This window comes from Callithrix jacchus, chromosome 1 (assembly GCF_049354715.1).
Source record: "Callithrix jacchus isolate 240 chromosome 1, calJac240_pri, whole genome shotgun sequence".
Classification (NCBI taxonomy): domain Eukaryota; kingdom Metazoa; phylum Chordata; class Mammalia; order Primates; family Cebidae; genus Callithrix; species Callithrix jacchus.
This window is the reverse complement of record NC_133502.1, coordinates 186,112,841-186,138,915: the sequence shown is the minus strand read 5'-3', so window position 1 is coordinate 186,138,915 and position 26,075 is coordinate 186,112,841. Positions and strand designations below refer to the sequence as shown.

The following is a 26,075-nucleotide window of genomic DNA, read 5'->3' as shown; positions in this document are numbered from 1 at the left end:
GTGCAGAGGGTCTGGAATAAATTAGCAGGAGGCAGAGTCAACTCGAGCAACCGAAACACAAGACAGTGACTAACGAGACACAGCACGCCCTTGCAGACTACATGGCAGCTTAAAAATGCTCACGTGATCTGATTTAAACACAAAGGGCCAGGCCACAGGCTGGGGAAGGGGCGTCCATGCCTAGTGCTTGCCTCCCCAAGATGGAGTCATGAGTGACAGGAACCAAAGCCAGAGAAAGCAAATCAAGAAACAGCCGAGAGGCAGCATGCTTTTGTCAGAGGCCACAGTACACGCAGGAGGAAGCAGCGGGAAGCACTGATGTGCTTGCAGAACTGGGGGCAGAAAGGCTAACTCTGGGTCCGCTTCATGGCACTAAGCAACTTTTAAACCAGAAGAACCACGAATGTGGTCTTATTTCACGGTGATAGCAATGAAAGGGAGCAAGTGAAGGGTCTCAGGAGGGCGTCGTGCCCGCCGAACCTGAACCAGCATGTGGCAGATGTCCACGTGTCCAGCCTCCGCCGCGGCGTGCAGTGGGGAACGCTTATTCTGGTGCTCCATTTTGAAGTTGGGGTCAATTCCGTCCACTGTGAACAAACACAGTTTTATTAATTATTTCAGATGTATCCAGAGACTCCAGCTCAGGATGGTTACCAAGGCTGGCAAGTGCTCTCACAAACAAGCAGCTTCCACACAAAAAGCCACCTCAAGCCACACCGGAACCTGCCCACAGCACCATCCTCTGGCCCTCATCCTGCCAGGAGGACTTGAGAGGAAGTGTGCCAGTCTCCTACAGAACCTAACAGGCAGGTCCCTCTAGAACTCACTCAGCCGTGCATGTGCTTCCTTTACTGTCCTGCTCTAACTCTGAGGCTCTTTCTGTGATCCCAGGGGCCTGGCCACAGCCACCCCAGGCCCTGAGAGGTGGCTGACCAGGACAGACACACCCTGGAGGAGCAAGCCAGACCAGGCACAGAGGCCTGGACACCAGTCAGTTCCTGGGAGGTCTGAGTGCACAGAGAGCCTCGGGGCAGGGAGGTGGCCTCAGTGTAAAGTCTATGACAAAAGTGATTAAAGCTGCCATTTTGGTCAACATAACTTTTTTTTTTTTTTTTGAGATGGAGTCTTGCTCTGTCGCCAGTCTGGAGTACAGTGGTATGATCTCGGCTCAATGCCACCTCTGCCTCCCAGGTTCAAGTGATTCCCCTGCCTCAGCCTCCCAAGTAGCTGGGATTACAGTGCGTGCCACCACGCCTGGCTATTCTTTTGTATTTTAGTAGAGACAGGGTTTCACTGTGCTGGCCAGGATGATATCCATTACCTGACCTTATGATCCATCCACCTCAGCCTCCCAAAGTACTGGGATTATAGGTGTGAGCCACCAGGCCCAGCCAAATAAACCTGTCCTTGAGAGCAAACAGTTTAACGTCTTTTATGATGTAGTCAGGTCGAGCGCTTCTTAATCACCCTTTTCAACCCAGAGAAGATAAACGTCAGAGAAATCAAGCCTAGAGCTATATGAGCTCAGAGATGAAATTATCACTGGGAAGGTTCTAACAAGCATGCTTTTAGGTACTAGAAATTAAAGCAATACGTCTGCCTATTGTCAAATACCTATAGTTGAAGCCTGCTTTGTCCACACTACCGCTGCTTCGACCCGCACAGGTGAGACACCGCTGCCATCATCACCACACATCTCAGCAGGGCCCCAACTCACTAATTTCACTTTTCCTCAATCCATATTTCCACTTGATTTAATAATGCATACCTAATTCCTTTTTAAAACTTAGAACGTCATAGAGAATAGTTCTAATATCCTGCATAACTGAATATGATCACCATAAAAAAGCTAAACACCAGTGGCAACCTATTCACTCTTCAGAGACTCAGAAACAGAAAAGCGACATGAGAGCAGCCTTGTGAGGAAGGGTAACAACTGCTCTCGGCTCCTGTCAGTGCCCCGGGCAGCAGGAAGGCACTTACCCAGCATGAGGAGCACCTTCTGAAGCTCCCCTTGCCTGGCGGAGAAGTACAGCTGCTTTGGGTGGAAGCGAAGCTTCTTGGGTCTGTGGGAAGCACAGGACAACAGTCAGCATGGGGCTTCATGTCCCATGCGTTAGGCTGAAGGCTGGAAGGCCTGGGGGACGTCTGCCCACCAACCCCTCAAGCTCAAGTGCACCAAACCCACCAGTCTTGAGATACCTCACAGTAAAAACTGCAGAACAAGCAACTGCATTCCCAGTCACTGCAGGAGAACGCTACACACTGTGAGGCTTTTACACAACACGACAAAAGAACCAGCGCAGGATGCAGGGGAGCGGGGTCATCTACGGCGCAGCACAGCCAGGACCAGCCCCAGCCAGGATGAGCCCACAGAGCGTGGTCACCATTGGGGGCATAGCTCACGACAGAAGATGCCTGGGGCAGCGAGAGCTGGGAACACTGGCACTTCCGCTTTGAAACCTTAACTTGATGACTAAGCTGATCACTGCTACGGTTTGGACCTGTGTCCCTCTCAAATCTCATGTTGAAATGTGACCTCCAGTGTTGGAGGTGAGGCCTAGTGGGAGGTGACTGGACCCTGGGGTCAGATCCCTCATGAATGGCTTAGCGGTATCCCTGGTGAGGTGTGTTCCAGCTCAGTCAGTTCCCACAAGATCTGGTCGCTTAATAGTCTGGGATCCTCCCCCTTCTCTGTCTCTGACTACGGCTCACACTTTGCCTTCCACCATGACTAGTTTCCTGAGGCCTCTGATGGAACAGATGCCAATACCATGCTTCCTGTACAGTCTGGAGAACCGTAAGACAATTAAACCTCTTTTCTTTATAAATTATCCAGCCTTGGGTATTTCTTTATAGTGACACAAAAGCAGACTAACACAACACCAAGAGATAGGGGAGAAAGCAGGGCTCAGAACAGTCTAGGGTCTGGTCAGTGGGCAGGGCATGTGGGCTTCAGTAGATGGCACCATCGCTGCAGGTACAGGCTTGGAAGCGAGGCTGGAGGTAGACAGAGGAGAGCTCCAGGGAGGAGGCCACCTGCAAGCCTCAGTGCCACAGTCTGGTCTGCCTCCCTAGCAGGGGCAACGCCAAGAGGAGAGAGGAGGATGAGAGGCGTGGTGTCAGCGAGCCTAGAGGGTCCCTGGGCCAAGCCCTTGTACTGCACAGATGGGGCGGAGCCCGGGAGGGAATCGGCCACAGCAGCAGCAGCAGTTTCTGCTATGATGACCTAAGGGCAACTCAGGGCCAGCAGCAGCTGAGAGATGTTTGTAAAGCCCAAGACCAACCACCTCCTCACTTAGGACTTCAGGAAATGACTGTAAAGCCCACCAGGACCATCTCCTCACTTAGGACTTCAAAGGTGTAGCATGTGGCTCTTAGTATAATGCAGAGGACAATAATTGGCAATTTCCCAAAATAGTGTGAAAATATGTGAATTATTCTAATGAAAAGCATTAATCAAAAAGCTGAAAAGTGCTAAGTGATGCCATGGGGAAAAACGCCAGGTGCAGATGAGAACAGGCTCTGAGACGTCTTTGAAATCACATGTCAGTTCTTACTTTTCCGAGTCGAGAGCAATGAGAGCACTCTCCAAGGTTTCCTTCCCTGGTCCCTGGGAAAGGCCGGGGGTCGGCCTCCCGAGCCCAGCAGGTCCTGTTGGATCGAAGCCCTCGGGCGCATGGGAGGCGGGGCCCTGCAGCTTGTCATCCTCCGAGAGCAGTGGTCCAGCCGCACTTCAGGGGAGGAAATTGGGGAAACATTTTATGAAAGTATGAAACATGACTGGTTCTGACTGCCCAAGTGTGCTGTTTCTCTAGGTGAGAGCTTCAGATTTGCTTACTGTCTGCTTAGTCGCTGGATTAAATGGTTCAGGACTCAGAACCAAATTTCCTGAGAAAACACAGGCAGCTTCTAGACTTCTGGGCCACATGTTCAGATACCCTCTCACAAATGAGCTTCAAGCTGAATCTATCAAGTCTACTGCCCACCCCAACAAAAGGAAATCCTACTGGAATTTTGATTCTAAGTGCATTAAATTTACAAGTTAATAGGAAAGAATCACCTTAACATGCTCACAATTTGAGTCTCTTTTAAATAATCTTCAATGAAGTGTTAGTTTTCTTTATCTAAGTGTCACATTTAAGTTCTTTTCTTCTGCTGGGCAATAGCAGGTTTTATTGCTGTTTTGAAAAAATCTCTTTGGTTATTTTATTTTCCAGTAGGATATTGCTGGAAGGAAGAAGGCAAGTGACTTCTATCTCTTCTTAACTGATCCTCTTACTCTTTTGAGTAAGACTCTTTTGAGCTCTAAAATTTTTTTGGCTGTTTCTACTGGACTCTTCCAGGAAGATAATTATTTGTGTCTAATATGAATACTTCTAATTATCTTAGACTTTTTGTCTTCAGCTAAGGCCTTCAAAGCTTAATGCCACATAACTCAGTCACAGACTGCGGCAGCTACCACTCCCCCAGGGCTTGTGTACCGACAGGGGACTGAGCCAACAACAGAAACACCACAGAGCTACATCAACGGGATGCTGTGAAAACCGGTTCAGAACAGGCAAAGGGACCTACATAACCAACTGAAAGACAGAGGCCTATGTGCACATGGCAACACGTGATTTCTGAGTCTTAAACATCAGAAATCACCACGAGCATCAGGGGCAGCTCAGAGACTTCTGGAAAAAACAGCAGAAAGCAATCATGTTAAATTAACAACCAACACCTTTCCAGTGCACAGATGGAGACCCCAGCCAGAGCCTGTGCCAGGTACCTGCCCGTGGTGGTGTCGGCCCTGCCCTCCAGGGCTGAGCCCTTCTCCTGCCCGGGGACTGGCGTCACCGTCGAAGTGGTGTCTGCTTTAGCTATTGTCACCTCTTTGGCCTTGGAGCTCTCCTCCCCACAGTGGGGACAATAGCTGGCATTATTGACTCGAGAGGCACAGTCTTTGTGGAAACGGTGAGAGATGCTGCTCTCAGGCTGACACTCCATAAAATTACCCTAAAAATGGGAGGACAAAAAAGTTTTTTGAATTGGGGCTAATATTTAGAAAAATAAAGCACTACTAAACTGGCACTGCATCCCCGTCAGGTGGTCTGGAGAGTGAGCCATGGGTGAGGGTGGGGTCCAGTCCGGTCTGGAGAGTGAGCTGTGGGTCAGGGTGGGGTGCAGTCTGGAGAGTGAGCTGTGGGTCAGGGTGGGGTCCGCTCCGGTCTGGAGAGTGAGCATGGTTTGGAGTGAGGTCCAGTCTGGGCAGTAGGCATCGTTAAGAAGGAGGAACAATGCTTCCCAAGGTGCTCTCACCCCACAGGGAGGAAGCTGAAGCTAGACAGAGGTCACCTGGCTGCCTCCATCCCAATGAGGCCCAGGAAAGCTGAGGCTGCCCAGAAAGAGAAGGCCTAAAGAAGGATCCAGAAGGCCCCTACCCTGAAGGGCAAATAAGGATGGGGCTGGACGACAACCTCAGGACAGAACATCAGGCAGGTGGGGCTGCCCCAGTGCCCAGCAGTGCTCAGCAGATGTGGTTGAGTGATACAGGTGAGCCTCAAGGGGGCATAAAGCCAGAAGAACGGCATTTTCTTGTGGAAAACCAGAGATAAACTGATGTAGCAGAAGCAAGAAAAGGATGTCCATCTGAAGACGGGGAGGACATATAAACTGTGAGTCCAAAGAATAGCCCCAAAAGTGGAAGCTTAGTCCAGGTTCACAAAGGGGCAGCAGGGCATCTCTGGGTACCTGAGGCTCACACCCAAACACTCCACACTCAGGTGCATACCAATGCTCACAGGCAGATGAGCGTGTGCACGCACGCACACACACAAACACACACACACATATACCCTACCTGCATGAGGATGCCCACACAGGGGAGCTCCACAGGGAAGCAGCCCATTCTCGGGGGACCCTGGGCACGACTGAGTAGAGATGTTTGACAAAGAAGTAACTGATGACCCAAGATCCCAACAGAAACCGCCCAGGGCACAGCAGGGGTGGTGATGCCTCTCCCAGGAGCTGCCTGGAGTCATGGGGAGTGAGTGTCCTCAGTACAGCCTTGTCATGGACGGTGAGTGTCAGTACAGCCTCATCATAGGGGGTGTCAGTACAGCTTTGTAATGGGGGGTGTCAGTACAGCGTCATGATGGGGGGTAAGTTTCAGTACAGCCTCGTCATGGGGGTGAGTGTCCTCAGTACAGCCTCGTCATCGGGGGTGAGTTTCAGTACAGCCTCGTCATGGGTGTGAGTGTCTACAGTACAGCCTCATCATGGGGGGTGAGTTTCAGTACAGCCTCGTCATGGGGGTGAGTTTCAGTACAGCCTCGTCATGGGGGGTGAGTGTCTACAGTATAGGCTCGTCATGGGGGGTGAGTGTCTTCAGTACAGCCTCGTCATGGGGGTGAGTGTCTACAGTACAGCCTCGTCATGGGGTGTGTGTCCTCAGTACAGCCTCGTCATAGGGGGTGAGTGTCCTCACTATAGCCTCGTCATGGGGGTGAGTGTCCTCAGTACAGCCTCGTCATAGGGGGTGAGTGTCCTCACTACAGCCTCGTCATGGGGGTGAGTGTCTACAGTACAGCCTCGTCATGGAGGGTGAGTGTCTACAGTACAGCCTCATCATGGGGGTGAGTTTCAGTACAGCCTCATCATGGGGGTGAGTTTCAGTACAGCCTCGTTATGGGGGTGAGTTTCAGTACAGCCTCATCATGGGCGTGATTGTCTTCAGTACAGCCTCGTCATGGGGGTGAGTGTCTACAGTACAGCCTTGTCACGGGGGGTGAGTTTCAGTACAGCCTCATCATGGGCGTGAGTGTCTTCAGTACAGCCTGGTTATGGGGGGTGAGTGTCTACAGTACAGCCTCATCATGGGGGTGAGTTTCAGTACAGCCTCATCATGGGGGTGAGTTTCAGTACAGCCTCGTCATGGGGGTGAGTTTCAGTAAAGCCTCGTCATAGGCGTGAGTGTCTTCAGTACAGCCTCGTCATGGGGGTGAGTGTCTGTAGTACAGCCTTGTCATGGGGGGTGAGTTTCAGTACAGCCTCATCATGGGCATGAGTGTCTTCAGTACAGCCTGGTTATGGGGGGTGAGTGTCTACAGTACAGCCTCATCATGGGGGGTGAGTTTCAGTACAGCCTCGTCATGGGGGTGAGTGTCTACAGTACAGCCTCATCATGGAGGGTGAGTGTCTACAGTACAGCCTCGTCATGGGGTGAGTGTCCTCAGTACAGCCTCGTCATGGGGGGTGAGTGTCCTCACCACAGCCTCGTCATGGGGGTGAGTGTCCACAGTACAGCCTCGTCATGGGGGTGAGTTTCTTCAGTACAGCCTCGTCATGGAGGGTGAGTGTCTTCAGTACAGCCTCGTCATGGGGGGTGAGTTTCAGTACAGCCTCATCATGGGGGTGAGTGTCTACAGTACAGCCTTGTCATGGGAGGTGAGTGTCTTCAGTACAGCCTCGTCTTGAGCCTGAGTGTCCTCAGTACAGCCTCGTCATGGGGGGTGAGTGTCTTCAGTACAGCCTCATCATGGGGGTGAGTGTCTACAGTACACCCTCATCATGGGCGTGAGTGTCTTCAGTACAGCCTCGTCATGGGGGGTGAGTGTCCTCATTACAGCCTCGTCATGGGCCTGAGTGTCTTCAGTACAGCCTCGTCATAGAGGGTGAGTGTCCTCAGTACAGCCTCGTCATGGGGGGTGAGTGTCTTTAGTACAGCCTCGTCATGGGGGGTGAGTGTCTACAGTACAGCCTCGTCATGGGCCTGAGTGTCCTCAGTACAGCCTTGTCATGGGCCTGAGTGTCTTCAGTACAGCCTCGTCATGGGGGCTGAGTTTCAGTACCGCCTCATCATGGGGGGGTGAGTGTCCTCAGTACAGCCTCATCATGGGGGTTAGTGTCCTCAGTACAGCCTCGTCATGGGGGGTGAGTGTCTACAGTACAGCCTCGTCATGGGGGTGAGTGTCTACAGTACAGCCTCGTCATGGGGGTGAGTTTCTTCAGTACAGCCTCGTCATGGGGGGTGAGTGTCTACAGTACAGCCTCGTCATGGGGGGTGAGTGTCTTCAGCACAGCCTCCATCTGGAGTCTCCAGTGGGTCACAAGCCCCTCACCACCACTCTTGAGCCCACTGCCTCAGACACCCTCAGAAGCCCAGGTCACACTGTCCTAGTCATCTCCAAAAGCAGCTTCCAGGCCAGAGGAGTGAAGTGGGGATTGGGGGTGAGGGTGTCTAAGGCTCTGGGGCTTGAGAGCAGGGGTGAGGGGTTTGTGACACAGTGGAGACCTCCAGATGGACACCATGCCACTGGACCTCCAAACAGCAGGTGTATAGGACAGGAACCAGCACCAGTGACCAAACAGGAGTCTTGTGGAGGACACAGAGGCCGCCAGGCTGCACTCTTACCGCTGTGCAGAAGTAGCCACAGCCGGGACAGCACTGGTGCTTCACCATGCGGCCCCGGTGGTCTTCACACAGCACAAGGAGTGGGGCCTTGTTGGATGGACGCATCAGCTCATACTTGACCACGCTGTTTGTGCACCGGCCCAACTGCAATCAGACAAGACTGGTAGTCAGTGTCAAAGTCAGGAGAGGATGGCATTCCCTCCCCACAGGCACTGGGCAGTGCAGGCACACGGGGGCTGCTCAGCAGGTGTGAGCTGACTGAGCCGAGCCCTGCAAGGCCAGCCTGGCTTTGAGAGCACTTAGGGAGTCCCTGCCACACACCCACCAACACTGAGGACAGACAGGGAGCCCAGAGAAGGAAACTTCCATCATCTGCACAACCAGCAGAAGACAGCAGTCACAGGGCAGACCCATCGTGCCGGGCATGACCATGTCCACTCCCATCATCTACACAACCGGCAGAAGACGGCAGTCACGGGGCAGACCCAGCGTGCCGGGCATGACCATGTCCACTTGCATGTGCTTATCAGAGGGCCAGCTACTTAACTCTGGCAGAAGTCAAGGAAGGTGTTGCAGGTGAGAGGGGTTCTGGGCTGGGTGTCAAGGAAACATGAGCATACACCAAGCAGGACAGTCCAGACCACCACAGGCCAGCAGTGGGCAACAGTGCAATCAATCTGTGGGAGCCCCAAGGGTTCCGGGGCAGCCAGAGGACCCTGCAGACAGGGCAAGGAGCAGGACGCAGAGCCTGGGACACGGTCACTAGAGGGTTCTGAGAAGACCAGGACTTGAGGGTGCCTGTGGAGGTGGAAGCACTGAGGGCACCCAAGATGCCACGGCGCTCTGCAGCGCCAAACAGGCCTTACTGGTTTGCTATGGAAAGTTCTCTGTTGAGCAGAACAAACGCAAAAAAAAAAAAAAAGGGGGAAGTTCTCTGACAGCCAATAAGAAAACAAAAAGTAGCCCAACAAAAGCAAAGGATTGAGCGGCAGTTCACAAAAGAAGAGCTACAAATGTCCCCCAAAGTAAATAACACAAAGAAACTCAATGTAAAAAGCCTCTGACATTCTTCCCATTTGGTCGGGCACACAGCAAAGCTGGTATCCATGGGTCTGCATAGATGGACACACCATCACTGAAAGTTCTGTCCAAACTTCATGGCAAGCAACTTGGAGACATGAATCAAAAAGCTTAAAAATACACATTCTTTTTGAGACTCCACTTGAAGATATAATTGAATAAGTGCACAAGCTTTTCCAACAACACAAAAGGAGGAACGGGCAGCACGCCACCTGTGGAAGAGCAGCCGCAGGGCATGCCCAGGCGGTGGAAGGTGTCCACCCTGAAGCAGCAAGAGACTTCCTGATGCCCGAATGAGGCTGCATCAGAATCATCCAGGAAATTTTTTTAAGAGCCAGTTGGGCATCACCTCATGCCTACAGAACAAGACCAGAAAGGTGTGGAACCAGGTCATGTGTGTCCTGAAGAAGTGTCCCCTCCACACCACCGCCACCAAATGCTTCTGCGATGAACCGCTGGTCAGGATCTGAGGCTGCAGAGCACTTGTAGCTACTGACTTTGAAAAATGTTTACATTAAAGGAAAAACAAGTTATTTCAAAAATTCAATATGGTTATATACATAGAAGTCTGGAAGTACATACAAAAATACTAAGAATGATTCCCTCAGATTTGGAATAAGAAGTGATTTGTACTCTCTTCTTCACGCATGTATGTAGTATCTGGATTATTTTACAATCAGCAGGCATTATTTATACAATCATAAAAAAATGATAACACTGTATGATTCTGGCTCTGTGCTGTGTAACAAGGGAACAGTGAATAGAGTCAGGGGGCTAGGAGGCCAGAGTGAATAGAGTTAGGGGGCTGGGTGGCCGGGAAGAATGGCAGGAGAACGTAAGGAAGGAGACGTCAGATAAACAACAGTGGGATCTAGTTAGGGTTGAGAAAAAAAGAGATAAAGAATCCATTAACAAGGTGGGAAAAACAAAAAGGCATTGGGGTGGTCCCACTGAGGTCATCATGGGTAGGAGGGGCACCCCAACTCTGCCAGGGCAGGGCATGGGATTCACGATTGGCTGAAGGGATGCTGAAGGATGGAACAGAACAAGAAAGGAGCCCACCGCTAGGGGCAGTGCTTTCAGGACAGAAAGCAGCTGAAACACGCACTGACTTGGCAAAGTAGAGATAACCCAAACCTGCTTGTCCGCAGGCAGGTCCACACCAGCAGAGCCATGGAAAGGCTAAAGAATGGGGCCAGCTCCAGAGACAGGGGCTGAGCTGGTGTAAATATGGAACAGGCGAGTTGGAGCCTCAGATGAGTTCCAAGTGCAGCCAGGTGCCCCAGCTGGTGCAGGCAAGGGGTCACTCTCTGCAGAGGTGGCAACAGAGCTCACACCCCACACAAACCCATTGCTACAAAAGGGTTTTTTGTTTCTTTAGTGTCTCACTGTTTTATTAAATATTCTATTAAGAAAACTTTCAGGCCGGGTGTGGTGGCTCATGCCTGTAATTCCAGAACTTTAGGAGGCCAAGGTGGGAGAATCACAAGGTCAAGAGCTCAAGACTCAACCTGGCCCATATGGTGAAACCCCATCTCTACCAAAAATACAAAAATAAGCCACGTGTGGTGGCATGCGGCTGTAGTCCCAGCTACTTGGGAAGCTGAGGAAGGAGAATTGCTCAAACCCAGGAGGCAGAGGATGCAGTGACCCAAGATCACGCCACTATACTCTATCCTGGCAACAGAACAAGACTCATCACAAAAAGAAAGAGAGAGAGAGAGAGAGAGGGACGGAGGGACGGAGGGAGGGAGGGAGGGAAGGAGGGAGGGAAGGAAGGAGGGAAGGAAGGAGGGAGGGAGGGAGGGAGGGAAGGAAGGAAGGAAGGAAGGAAGGAAGGAAGGAAGGAAGGAAGGAAGGAAGGAAGGAAGGAAGGAAACTTTCAAAAATAGAGACAAAAGTGTATCCCCACATGCCTGTGCCTTATTTCAAAAATTACCAATATTTTCTGTTCTTGTTGAAGACATCCCCTATAACCTTTCGTGCTTGGAGAGGTGTGCTGGACTATTTGTTAAAGTACCTAGGGGTAAAATGATCTAATTTTAGCCATAAATAACTCTACATACATTGCTAACAAATCATGCTCCATATAACCTTAGAACCTTGATCACACAGAACACAGGTAGCACTTTCTCAGCACCATCTAATACCCAGTGATCACAGGCTCTGCATGGTGGGCTTTTTAGGGCACAGGGGTGTGAGCTGTCCTGGGCAGGTCTTTCATCAACTGTAGGAATGCCCTACTCTCCTTCCTCTTCCTTGGATATGGCTTAAAACAGATCCAGGATCCATTGTGGGCCCTGCTCCTGGGTAAGATACAAAAGCCTCCATGCCTGGGTCACCTGTGACTTGTCCCAGCTATTCTGCAGTGCAGCTCAGGTCTGCAGATGGGGACCCTCCCTTCCTGCCCAGCGGCACCCTGTCTGCTCCATGCTACCCAAGCAAGTATGGGCAGAGAAAGTCCAATGGTGGGAACAGCACTGCTGCAGCCAAGGCGCCCTGGCACCCTCATCTCCTTGCTAAGTCCACATCATCCAGCAAAGGGCTCACATGTGGTGACCTAAGACTAAAGACAGAGACTAAAGGCAACCAGCACAACTGGGACTCTGAGGAGCAGAGAGGTGTGCAGGCAGAGCAGAGCTGTGAGAGACACGGCATGAGTACACTCAAAGACAAGGAAGATGGCCGGGCGTGATGGCTCACAGCCATAAAACAGAGGTGGGCAGATAACCTGAGGTCAGGAGTTTGAGACCAGCCTGGCCAACATGGTGAAACCCTGTCTCTGCTAAAACGCAAAAAAATTAGCTGGGCATGGTGGTGAGCACCTGCAATCCCAGCTACTTAGGAGGCTGAGTCACAAGTATCACTTGAACCCAGGAGGCGGAGGTTGCAGTGAGCAGAGATCATGCCACTCCACTCCACCCTGGGCAACAGAGTGAGACTCAGTCTCAAAAAAAAAAAGGAGATACGGAAGATGGAGGCAGCTCTCAGGGGAGAACCGGAGGGCCACAGTGTCCATTACATGAGAGAGAACATTTCAGAACTAAAAAGCTCAAAAGAGTTATTCTGAGCTACATGTCTTAAGAACTAAATGTTATGCACCACCAAGACAAGAGTAAACAGAAAATGTGTGCTCCAGCAACTTGATGCGTCTGAATATACAAAAATGAGCAATTCCATCAGCTTGGGGATGAATTGACAACAAGTACACAGAAAACAAAACTAAAGAGGCAATTATTAACTCTAAGGAAACAAACAGAAAGGGAAGGCACAAGGCGGCTCTGAGTGCCCCGCAGCAGGACACAGCCTGGGGGTGGCAGCCTCAGGGAGCTGGCCCCATTACTGGCTCTTCTCCTTGGTTCACTCCTGGGTGTTCACAGGAGACAAGGGAAGGTGGGGACCAGGAGAAGCCTCCTTGGTGCCAGGCCTGCATGGTTCCTTCTGTCTTGCTGAACAATGTGGCTGCCTGGGAGGGCCAGCGGACCTTATGGCCTGGGGCACAGATGAAACATTTATGGCTGTCACAACAGTGGATAGAGACCAGAGATGCTGCTCAGCACCAGACAACGAGCAGAGAAGCCACTTTTTGCCCCCAAAAATTATTTAGACCAAAACATCAAAAATATTGAAGGTGAAAAGTCTTGCACTAGAGAAATCTGAACCCACCGTCAAGAGAGAAAAACATCAACAGAAGCACACTCAGAGATGACTGAAATGCATTACAGACCAGGAATTTCAGGAATATCAGTGTAAATGCCAGAAACAAATAGTACCATAGATAAATGCCTTAGACTGGCGCATAAGTATACTCAACAAGGAAAAAGAACTGGTGAGTAATTTTAAAGGCCAATATAAGTTATCTAAAACTAAAATGGAAAGAGAAAAAAACAGAAGGGTATTGAAGAGCTGTGGAACAATGTCAGACAACCTAACATATGTATAAGAAATCTAAGAAAAAAAAAACAACAAGGCTGAAGAAATAAAGTGGGCCGGGCACAGTGGCTCACACCTGTAATCCCAGCACTTTGGGAGGCCCAGGCAGGCAGATCGCCTAAGCTCAGAAGTTCAACACCAGTCTGGGTAAGATGACAAAACCCTGTCTCTACTAAAAATACAAACATTAGCCTGGTGTGCTGGCACCACTGTGCAGTCCCAGCTATTTGTGGGCTGAGACAGGAGAAAAGCTTGAACCCAGGAGGTTGAGGGATGGAGGTGGGGAACTGCCAACCCAGAATTCTATATCCCTGGAAGCATCTTTGAAAAATTAAGGCAAAAGAAGAACTTTTTCAAACAAAAGCTGAGAGAATTCATTATCAGCAGCCTTGTGCTACCAAAAAAAAAAAGTTACTAGAAAGTCTTTAGATACAAGTAATATACTAATATCACAAAGACAGAAACTTGGATAAGAGAAATAAAGATCTCAGCACATGTTTAGGATGAAGGTTAAACTGTTCTTACGTTTAATCAATGTAAAAAAACTACTTAAAGCAAACATAATAGCCAATATACTGTAGGGTTTTAGCATATATAAAATTAAAAGAAACAAGATGCAAGACAGGATTGGACTGTACTATTATAAGGTTCTTACACTTTATGTTATGTGGTATAATGATGAATTGCAGGTAGACTGCCATAAGTTAAAGATGTGTATTGCACCCTCCAGGGCAACCACTCAAAACATTAGAAAAAGCTAAGAATAATAAAGCCAATACTGAAATAAATAGGAATCATAAAAAATTTAAATTCAAAAGAACGCAGAAAAGGGCTGGGCATGGTGGCTCACACCTATAAGCTCAGCACTTTGGGAGGCCGAGGAGGGTGGATCACCTGAGCTCAGGAGTTAGAGACCAGTCTGGCCAACACAGTGAAACCCTGACTCTACTAAAAACACAAAAAATAAGCCAGCCATGGTGATGAGCCCCTGTAATCCCAGCTACTCAGGAGGCTGAGGCAGGAGAATCACTTGAACCCAGGAGGCAGAGGTTGCAGTGACCTGAGATCCCGCCACTGCACTCGAGCCTGGGCAACAAGAGCGAAACTATGTCTCAAAAAAAAAAAAAACCCACAGAAAAATGAAAAAAAGGAGCAACAGATGATATAAATGGAAAAACTATTAAGATGTTAGACTGCACTCCAGCTATATTAATAATTGCATTAGAGATAATCTAAATATATCAACAGAGAGATGATTATACAGTCACGTGTCACTTCACAGCAGGGTGATTTTGCTGAATCTGAACATCACAGGCTGTATTTACACCAACATAGATGGTACAACCCACTACACACTCAGGTTATGGTACCCACTATTGCTCCTGGGCCACAAACCTCTCTAGCACATGACTGTAGTGAATGCTGCAGGCAGATGTAACGCAGCATGAAGTCTATGTACATCTAAACATATCTGACCACAGAAAATGTACAGAAAAAATAGAGAACAGGCTGAACATCCCAAATCCAAAAATCTAAAATCCAAAATCTTCCAAAATCTGAAATTTTCCGAAGGCCAACATGACATCAACAAAAATGTTCACTGATGCATTTCAGATCTCAATTTTTTTTTTTTTAATTTTTTTTCAGACAGAGTTTTGCTCTGTCACCCAGGCTAGAGTGCAGTGGCGTAATCTTGGCTCACTGCAAACTCCAGCTCCCAGGTTACAGCAGTTCTCCTGCCTCAGCCTCCTGAGTAGCTGGGATTATACGCTCTTGCTACCACACCCAGCTAATTTTTGCATTTTTGGTAGAGATAGGGTTTCCCCATGTCAGCCAGGCTTGGTTTTGAACTCCTGACCTCAAGTGATCATCCACCCACCTCAGCCTCTGAAAGTGCTGGGATTACAGGTACAAGCCACCATGCTCAGGTATCAGATTTTTGAATTTGGGATGCACAACTGATAAGTATAAATGCAAATATTCCAAAATCCAAAATGAAATCCAAAACACTTCTGGTCCCAAGCATTTTGAGTAAAGTGATACTCAACCTATACTATAACCTTATCAGACCACCTCCATAGAGATGGCCTGTCATGGGCTGAAACATTGTTAGGCAGCACATGGCTCTATTAGATAAAAGAGCAAAACCACCAGGCGTTGTGGCATGCATCTCTAATCCCAGCTACTCAAGAAGCTGAGGAGGGAGGATCCCTTGAGTGCAGGAGTTTGAATATGCACTGAGCTATGATTGCACCACTGCACTCCAGCCTGGGCAACAGAGTGAAACACTGCCTCTAAAAAATAAAAGTCGGTTGGGCACGGTGGCTCACACTTACAATCCCAGCATTTTGGGAGGCCAAGGCAGGTGGATAGCTTGAGCCCAGGAGTTTGAGACCAGCCTGGGCAACATAGTGAGACACCATCTCTACAAAATAAAAATGCAAAATATTAGCTGGGTGTGGTGTTGCATGCCTATAGTCCCAGCCACTCGGGAAACTCACGTGGGAGAATCACCTAAGCCCCAAGGGTGAAAGCTGCAATGAGCGCCACTGCATTCCAGCCTGGATGTCAAAGTGAGAGCCTGTCTCAAAAAATAAAATAAAACAAAACTGTTCTTTATTGAAAAAGCAAATCAAACTACATGCTGTCTATAAGAAAGCCACTTTAAATTTAGCCCCTTCTGCGCGGTCACGCCGAGCCAGCGCCTCGGCCTGGAAGCGGGCCGCAGACCCTCAGCTTCACCCACCGCTTCCCGACCACGGACCCCCACAAAGTGAACGAGTTTTGGGCCTTTGTGAAGATGTGTAAGCAGGATCCAAGCGTTCTGCACACCGAGGAAATGCGCTTCCTGAGGGAGTGGGTGGAGAGTATGGGGGGTAAAATACCACCTGCTACTCAGAAAGCTAAATCAGAAGAAAATACCAAGGAAGAAAAACCTGATAGTAAGAAGGTAGAGGAAGACTTAAAGGCAGACGAACCATCAAGTAAGGAAAGTGATCTAGAAATTGATAATGAAGGTGTGATTGAACCAGACACTGACACCCCTCAAGAAATGGGAGATGAAAATACAGAGATAACAGAGGAGATGATGGATCAGGCAAATGATAAGAAAGTGGCTGCTACTGAAGCCCTAAATGATGGTGAATTGCAGAAAGCCATTGACTTATTCACAGATGCCATCAAGCTGAATCCTCGCTTGGCCATTTTGTATGCCAAGAGGGCCAGTGTCTTCGTCAAATTACAGAAGCCAAATGCTGCCATCTGAGACTGTGACAGAGCCATTGAAATAAATCCTGATTCAGCTCAACCTTACAAGTGGCGAGGGAAAGCACACAGACTTCTAGGCCACTGGGAAGAAGGAGCCCATGATCTTGCCCTTGCCTGTAAATTGGATTATGATGAAGATGCGAGTGCAATGCTGAAAGAAGTTCAACTTAGGGCACAGAAAATTGCAGAACATCGGAGAAAGTATGAGCGAAAACGTGAAGAGCGAGAGATCAAAGAAAGAATAGAAAGAGTTAAGAAGGCTCGAGAAGAGCTTGAGAGAGCCCAGAGGGAGGAAGAAGCCAGACGACAGTCAGGAGCTCAGTATGGCTCTTTTCCAGGTGGCTTTCCTGGGGGAATGCCTGGTGGTTTTCCTGGAGGAACGCCTGGCATGGGAGGGGGCATGCCTGGAATGGCTGGAATGCCTGGACTCAATGAAATTCTTAGTGATCCAGAGGTTCTTGCAGCCATGCAGGATCCAGAAGTTATGGTGGCCTTCCAGGATGTGGCTCAGAACCCAGCAAATATGTCAAAATACCAGAGCAACCCAAAGATTATAAATCTTATCAGCAAATTGTCAGCCAAATTTGGAGGTCAAGCATAATGCCCTTCTGATAAATAAAGCCTTTGCTGAAGGAAAAACAACCTAAAATAAATAAATAAATAAAATAAAATAAATTTAAAGACAGAGACAGATTAAAAGTGATAGGGCAGAAAATGATGTACCATGCGAACATTAGCAAAAGAAAGCTGAGCAGCTGTGTTAAAATCGGACAACACGACCTTTGAAACAGGTAGTAAGTTTTTTTTGTTTTTTTGTGACACAGTCTCTCTGTTGCCCAGGTTGGAGTGCGGCAGTGCGATCTCGGCTCACTGCAACCTTCACCTCCTGGGCTCAAGCAATTCTCCTGCCTCAGCCTCACAAGAAGCTGGGACTATAGGCATGTGTCACAGTAGGCAGCTAAGTTTTGTATTTTTAGTAGAGCTGGGGTTTCCCCCATGTTGGCCACGCTGCTCTCAAACTCCTGAGCTCAACTGATCTGCCGCTTCAGCCTCCCTAAGTGATAGGATTACAGGCATAAGCCACTTGTGCCTGGTCTGAGACATGTCTCTCTATAAAACCATTCCAGTGAACAATGAATAATAAATGATAAAAATCAGTACCATTTTGAAACCTCCAATGAAATAAACAACAAGTGTAGGTAGTAAGCATCAGCGGCTACCAGTATAGGAGAAAGACAGCCAGACCACATGGCCCTCCATTTGGAGCTAAAACCACCCCACACTCAGAGTCCTACAAAGGGGCCAAACTTGTAAGGTTGTTAAATTAATTAATTTTTTTTTTTAAAGAGATGGGGTTTCACCATGTTGCCCAGGCTGATCTTGAGCTCCGGGACTCAAGTGATCCTTCTTCCTCTGCCTGCCAAAGTGCTGCAATTACAGGCATGAGCCACTACGCCCAGCCTTTCCAAGTTTTGCAAGAAACACAAAGGAACCTGCTGAATTGCAACTTGAGTGTGGGATTAGCAGAATCCAGATGATGGGAGCCTTGAAGCTTCCAATGGCATGGGTTGTTCAACAGATACACTGAACGAAAAAGACGGGACCATGAATAATATAGAAACTGAAGATGGGCAGCAGTGCTGCAGGTGAAGCTACAAACTCAAAAGGTGATATTGACACAGGAAGCAGGCGCTGTGGGAGCCGGGACAGAGGCCACTGGGCGGGGCAGATCACACATGGGGACAGGCAGGGGGAGCGCCCCAGGCTCCACTCCTCGACCTTGGTGGTGTTTACCAGAGCTCAGCTGAGACAGATTTGTTTAGTCCAATGTTTGTTTTGTATGGTCTTCTGGATCTACATTTAATTTAATTATTATTTTGAGTTTTCTATCCAAAAAATAGGTCAGAGTAGGATAAGGCAGAAAAATAAGGCAGAAAGATCGCTTGAGCCCAGGAGATCAAGACTAGCCTGGACAACATGGCGAAACCCCATCCCTTAAAAAAATAAGGGACCTGTGTTTAATTTTAAACAAAAAAACTTAGCACACATTGAATTCAGAGAAGACCATGAGTCATTAAGAATGCGAAGGGAGAAAGGCAGGTGGAGAGGGGACAGGGAGAAGCAAAATCAAGCCCTCTGAATGCTACTAGAGGTTGTTAGAGCACCCATTCACTAACAAGCAGCTGTTTATTCTGTTTGTTATTCTGTTTATTAACAATCCAGCTGAAGCTTGTTTCAGAGGTACTAAACAGCCCTGGCAGATGTGGGGAAGTTTTCCATACCAAAAAATTCCAGCCTGTGCTTGCCAGAGGAAGAACAAAATCACCATCTTGCAACTCTGAATGAAACAATGGATGCAGGCAGTGGTCACCAAGGACAGTGCAGCTTTCAGGCAGACAGGAGGCCACCTCAGAAATCCAGGGCCTTCTTGGCACCACTCCCAGCACATGAACCTCCAGAGCATTTTTGCCAGAATTAAATCATAAAGTAAAAATTTGAGGTACATATATGTAAACCAAGGCTTCAGATCTAACTTTCAGGCTATAGGAACTAAGGCAAATGACTTAACAACACAGGAAGTTACAAACTAAATCCAGAATCTGGAATCCAGATTCTCTCAGTGAACAGTGTGGCAAATGGGAAGAGGCAGGGACAGAGAGAATGTTTTGGATTAAAAAAACACAAAAAACCTAAGAGACATTGCAGCAGATTGATCTAATGAGTGGAACCAGTCTTGATCCAATTAGAAAGAGGAAAAAAAAGGAAAAGGCTTTTGTTAACAGACCTTTGACCATGGAATGGGCACCAAATAATAATAGGAAACTGCTATTTTTGTTACATGTGAAAATGCATTGCTGTTACATGAGAAAATGGTCCCTTTTTGTTCTTCATAGAAATATATTGCGCTATTCAGTAGTAAAGCGGGGTGTGCTTTAAGATAATAAGTAGTTCAAAACCAAGAAAGGAGGATGGGGGACAGCACGCCGGTGATGGAGGAGCCTGAGCCAAGAACTCCGAGGGCTAACCGCACCCTCACTTTTCACTACAAAAAGTTCTTTTAAAGCAAACGAGAGGCTCTGCAGAGGGCCAGGTGTGGCAGAACATGTGGCGAGTGACATGAACATTCAGAGGTGGGAAAAGCCATCACACGGGGAGCCCGCCGGGCGCATGTGTGCAGATGAGAGGTGCTGAAGCAGATGTCGCCTAGCCAGCCTGGGACAAGACAGAAGCAGCGCGGTTTCGGAGTCTAGAAAAGCATGTGAACTGGAAACGTAGATATACAGATAGTAAAGTCACAGGGAAGCACCTGTCAAATGGATCTGCCTCCACTGGATCCTGCCTCACACCTACGGGGGAGGAGAAGAGGAGGAGAACCAGTGGTCCTCAAAGTGTGGTCCCTGGACCAGAAGCATCAGGAGAAACTGGGAACACTTTAAAAAAGTAAACTCCCAGCCAGGCCAGACCTACTGAATCAGAAACCCCAGCCACACTAACAGGCGCCAGGGTGAGGGCCGTAGGCTAACTTGGCTGGCCTGTTCCAGGGCCCTGCCCGCTCCACCTGGCTGCTGCTTGTGCGCCCCGACACTGGTGGGGCTCCACCTTTGGAATGAGGCTCCATTCCTGCCTTCTCCACAGCGAGCAGTGAGTCCGGCACGCCAGCCACATAGCCTCTCTCACAGGCCTCACCTGTACAACCTGGGCAACGGTCTATGCTGCACAGGCTGCCCTGAAACCTGGAAGAGCTACCTATGCAAAGGCTTGGAGTGATGCCTGGTATTGCTACATGAATGGCTGCTCCTGTTCATAGTTCATTAATTTCTAAAACGTGCAGCTAAGACTCAATAATCGAGTTGAAGATGGCTCCGCTGGCCAAAAAGACCAGGAAACTCAATGGAGCAACAGGCTGACACCCATGCCCATGAGCTGACTTTGGCCTGCAGCAAATGCAAGCCTGGGGCAGCCAGACACCCGAGCAGTGTGACTGCATGTGGTGCCTCTCAGGGCCTGGGGCCAACAACCCTCCTGCTTGGCCCCTCGCCATGGCCAGCCATGGTCACGAGGCTCTAAGAGCCAAAAGAAATCTACTGGAGAAATTTTCAGAAAACATTAATTCCGTCTGTGCTCTGCCTGTTCCAGAGGCAGCAGGGAGGGGGCATGATGAACCCTCTGAGTCTGTGATCCCTGGTGACGGGAAGGAAGTGGCTGCTGCCCGGTCCTGCAGGGAACCACAGTTCTGGGCATACCTTGGTGTGACTCTCCTGCCTCCATCTACCCACTTAGTTTACTGCAAGGTAGGAAAAACCTTAACAAAACCATGATCATAAAAGAGAAACACAACAGGCCATTTTCTTTTTTTTTTTTTTTTTTTGAGACAGAGTCTTGCTGTGTCACTCAGGCTGGAGTACACTGGCACCATCTCGACACACTGCAGCCTCCACCTCCCAGGTTCCAGCAATTCTCCTGCCTCAGCCTTCAGAGTAGCTGGGATTACAGGCGCGCGCCACCACACCCTGCTGATTTTTGTATTTTTAGTAGAAACAGGGTTTCACCATGTTGGCCAGGCTGGTCTCCATCTCCTGACCTCATGATCCACCTGCCTCAACCTCCCAAAGTGCTGGGATTACAGGCGTGAGCCACCGTGCCCGGCCACAACAGGACACTTTCATTCAAAAAACGTGTCTACACAATCCTCCTTTTTAATAAGCTCTCCTGGGATTTCAGTATTGGGACCTGCTCGGCTGGTTTTGTGCAGAAGCCACTCAAGCTCCCTCCCTGGTCATGCAGCGCAACTCACTGGAGGGGGCTGGGGGGCCGCTGCTGGGCTGGGCTTTCTCACCCATTTCTCGTGGCTGCTTTAAATGAAAACAAACGTGCTTACTTCATGGTCCACACTCTCAGTAGCCATGCACTGGTTGTTGGCCAAAGTGGTGATCTCTCGGCTCTTCGGCGTTTCCATCCGGCAGCTGCAGAGAGGCACTTCCTGGAGACCGTCTGTCTCCAGCACGTCCGGACCGTTAGCCAACCCTAACATCACACAGACACATGTCAGCTCAGGCAGTCCTGACCTTGAAAGAATCATCTAGAAACCAATTGATTATAGAGTCTCAACAGTGCTCTCCCAGGCCAGGAAATAAAAGCAATGCAGTTGATTACCTAGGCACGAACAGCCCTGCAAGGAGGGTGGAAGGTGGGGGGTGGCTGTGGGGCTGGGCAGTGCCCACAGGCTCATGGACCGCCACCACCTGGGCAACATGAAGGAGTGGCCTGTGCCTCCTCAACTAACAAACCCCCTGCCAGGGTCTCAAGAGGGTTAACCTGTGTTCTCAGGTTCTCAGGACCCAGGACACAAGTTCCAAAGTCAGAGGCTGGTACCTCTGGCAGCAGCTCCTAAATCTTTTGGTTTTCAAACAAAAGCACATTAATTACCCTTTAAGATCTTGTTTTCCTAATTGGTTTTAAAATGGCAGCCACCAAAAAAATAATCAATTTGGAAGGGTTTAATAATGGTTCATCTATTATCTAGAATTCCACTCACCTACTGCAATAGTCCACAGAGCCCATTTATCAGGCTGAAGGAGGAAAGAACCAGGGAAACAAGGAAAGATAAACTAGAGGAGAATGAGAGCTCAACATGTGGCTGACAGTGACAGCATCGTCCACAGGGCAGGCTGCAGCGGAGCTGTGGTCAACAGGTGGCCTTGGGCTAGTCCGAGCATAACCAGGGCTGCTGCCCCCCACACCCTGCCCCCAGCCCAGGCAGGAGAGACCAGCAAGGCCAAGGCCAAGTGGCAGAGGCAGGGTGGAGGCAGTCGCCAGGAAGACCCTCAAGCGTGGCAAGGGGCTACAGTGGGTGCTGCTCCCAAAGGAAGCCTGATCACAATTCACATTTTCTTTCTTGTTAAACAGTCAAAGCAGAAATAGAAGGTGAACAGGTGTCTCAAATACTCACTAACTCTGAATTAAAAATAATTAACTCTTGTTTTCACATCTAAAAACACACTGTTGAAGTATACTAAAACAGAGACCAGGGCTGAAGAATCCATGAACAGACAAGGCCAGTTGAGCCAAGGAGGCCATCTTGACCTTGCTTGATTTGAAAACAAAAGTTATCTTGGGCTACTTCTTGCAAATGCCTCTAGTAAAGAAAAGTAAGACTTAAGTTCTACCACTGAGAAGCAGCCAACCCATCTCTGTCACTAGGGTCTTTCGAGCAGGATGGAACAAATGACGCAAGCGCGCCATGAACCAATCGGGTGCTTTCTGGGCTTGGCTTCCGTGTCCACCCTGAAAGCCTTCCCCTTGTGTTTCCTCAGTGTGGCTCCCAACATGCTTCTGGTTTGGAGCTACCCAGTTCATAAATCGCTGCTCAAGGAAACCCTTTAAAAACTGCGTTGTGCCTTCGTTCATCTTTTAACAACACCCAGGCTGAGTCACCCACAGTCACTTCTGTTGGTCTCTAGCCCGTCTGTATTCTGATAATGGTCACAGCCAGGAGAGAATCCAAATCTGTGCAAAGAGCTGATGAGCATGTGAATGGCATGCACTGCCATCCACGGGTCTCTCTGTGCAGGAAGACAGCCTCCCAATGTCACCAACTCCGGCACAGAGGCAGGTCCTAATCACAGGCTGCCCAATGTCCCACCCTCGCCTCTGGATCACCCGTACCGCTAAAGACCAGGAGAACGATGAAGTGAAACTTGAATTTGAATCACTACGAGTTTAAAGCTGGGCAGGTCTCTGAGATGATCCTGCCCGGCAACCTGATTTGTAAAAGGAGAAAACAGACACAAACCACACAAGGCTGTGAGATAACTTTCTAACATAGTATCAGCCAACGGCGGCCGAGAGGCTGTGATGAGACAGGTGAAAACCCAGGGCCGACACGCTTGGATGACACTGCAGCAGCTCAGACACCACCGTGGACATGGAGTGCTTCTGTTCCCACAGTAAGGAACTGCCAGAAACATCAAACGAAATGATTTAAGAAACCCTCAGGCAATCAACCTCCACCAAGCTCTGGCTCTCCCTCCTCAGTCCACGTTGCCATGGTTAAAGGCTCCTGGCCTCTCCCAGGCTCAGACCCTCGGGCTCCTACTGCTGCTGGGTTACATGTTCAGGCTCAATTCGGCAGGCCCAAGAGCAAGGCAATGGGGAAAGAGACGAATGCATACAGAGGGGACTTCTCATCTTCATATTCTCTCCTTAGCCCAAGGCTCAAGCCTGGACCCGAGCCCATGAGCCACAACCAAAGGCATCACTTGCCCCTACCGACCTGCTCAGCATACTGAGCAGGCCAGTTGGTCATGCCTGTGTCATCTGAGCCACCCACCACCTAGGTCTCCCAGGGCCCGGGCTCCTGCCCTTTTGTCCAGAGCCACTTAACCACTGCTATCTCTGGGGTCCCGAGCCACACGGCCAGCACCAGCACGGTGGGTTACACCGCCTATGTCTTCCACATGCTGATTCTCTACACCAAGAACACGACTGAACCGGCCAATCGCTGACTGACCAATTGGTGCTGATCAAACACATGTAAATAAGCTTTGGGAGGTCAGTGTGTAAAGTGTCATGCAAGCTGAGGAGCCCCTACTGGCTGCTGTCCCTCCTCTGGCTCTGTGTTGGAGCTCACCATCCTGGACCTGAGCCCAACACCATCCGTCCCCTACGGCCACTCTCTTCCCTTTACCGGAGGTGGGAGGTGAACGCCGACAGGTGGCAGAGCCCTCACGTGCCTGCTCCTCCGCCTCCTGCCATTCAGCACGCCCAAGGCCGCCACAGCAGGAGTCAACTCGATAAAATGAGATACTACTTCCTACGTAAAACCAAGTAACTTCCTGAGACCTTGAACTCTAAAAGTTCAGAAAACTGAAACACTCAGTGTTATATTTAATCCAGAAAGAAAGTGTGGGGTGACTGTGCTAAGGACTTCACGATACTTGAGGGAGGTTTCTGCTCCATTTGGTGCAAGAGGAAAACAAAATCATCGTTTGCCTGACAGACAAGGTTAAGATTTCTACCTTCAGCTAAAGATGCGATTTCCTAGGTGAGTTATACGCATGACTCAAACCTTCCTCAGTGTTCAAAACTCTAAAAAGCTAGTTAATTTGTCATTTAAAATGGCCCACTAAGCCCCTACAGTCTGCAATGCCACACCAGCAAGATCTGTGTGGAATGTAAACAGAAGCTTTTCATTTCCTCCACATCATGCTTCAAATACATCTTGCCAAATAGTCAAACAGCTATTAGCTACTTTTCACTGATAGAAGGTTTCTAAGTGGCTTAAAAAGAGAAAAAACTGAGAAAAAGTGTGAGAATTGACAACTTCTAGCATAAGAACTCCCAACAGAAGCTCCTGATGCACCTGTGATTTAGAGGCACAAAAATACACAAAGTCCGAATATTACATCACAGAAGATATCTCTGAACCCCCAGCTCAACACTGCCCAGGGACATGTTTCAGCCAATCAGAGACCACCAGAGACACCTTATTCAATAGTCCGTCCCTGTGTGCTGAGACGCCACCCAGGAGGAAGGGCGCCTGGCCAGGAGCGATCCTCCACAGAGTGCGCCTGACCCACGGTGGGAGACAGACGACTGCCATGGCCAGGCCTCGCTTGGGCTTTGCAGTTTACTCTTGGAGGATTTCTGTAATTTCTGTTTCTTCACTTGCACACCGTGACACGGCAAACGCACCCTTGTCCTATCTACACCTCACCTGGAAGAGAGGCGTTTAATCTGATCTTCTACTAGGGTCCACCAGGGGGCATCGTGCCAATAGAGAGGACAGAGCCCCGAATACAAAGGACCAAGATAGTGCCTGGTCTCAGTTACAACACCGCATTCACCTTCTGCTTGTGAGGACAGAATTCCTTTGACGCGGAGATCCAGGGAGTCCAGAGAAACTTCCATGTACCCCGTGCTGTCTCCTGGGGCTGTCTGTTCAGTGCTTCCTGAAGATGACTTATACGGCTCAGAACCTAGGTACGAAACGCACACACATCAGACACCCTGTGCCCGGGTGGCCGCACCCACCCAGATGCCACAGGGCAGCCAGGCTGAGGCCCCAGGAAATGGACTACTTCAAATTAATCCATTCAAAACCACAAGCTAAAACCCACTACTGTTTAGGCCGCCCCAGTTTCCAGTTTCACTATCATTTCTCTCCCACATATTATTTTGCTGATTCCCCCTTTTAGACATAAAAGGGGGGAGGAGAGATGCTATGCAGACAGAAACAAAGGCATCAACATGTCAGTACATCTTTCTCTGTAACTATACCAACTTCATAAAAGCTATCAAATAATCAAAGAAACAGATAAAAACATGGTACTCCTATGTTGTGGATTATTTTTAAATAAAACAGAAAAGTCTAACTTACATATTTGAAAGATCAGAT

The 26,075-nt window shown here is 49.1% G+C and overlaps 1 protein-coding gene and 1 pseudogene across 22 annotated transcripts in view; one reads left to right on the top strand and one right to left on the bottom strand.

Annotated features, from left to right (window-relative positions):
• The window catches only part of EHMT1 (euchromatic histone lysine methyltransferase 1), a 220,536-nt gene that overhangs the window by 52,595 nt on the left and 141,866 nt on the right, over positions 1–26,075 (bottom strand). For all 21 annotated transcript variants that reach the window (XM_078333148.1, XM_054238466.2, XM_078333144.1 and 18 more), the window contains 7 exons: positions 25,525–25,656; positions 21,558–21,703; positions 8,399–8,542; positions 4,775–5,001; positions 3,561–3,734; positions 1,984–2,066; positions 481–587 (listed from right to left, as the gene is read on the bottom strand). In XM_078333148.1, coding sequence (XP_078189274.1) covers positions 481–587; positions 1,984–2,066; positions 3,561–3,734; positions 4,775–5,001; positions 8,399–8,542; positions 21,558–21,703; positions 25,525–25,656 — 1,013 coding nt within the window. The remainder of the gene's footprint in view (positions 1–480; positions 588–1,983; positions 2,067–3,560; positions 3,735–4,774; positions 5,002–8,398; positions 8,543–21,557; positions 21,704–25,524; positions 25,657–26,075) is intronic.
• LOC100390082 (hsc70-interacting protein pseudogene) lies at positions 16,096–17,998 on the top strand (annotated as a pseudogene). The gene has a single exon (XR_013520609.1). The product of XR_013520609.1 is annotated as a hsc70-interacting protein pseudogene (transcript).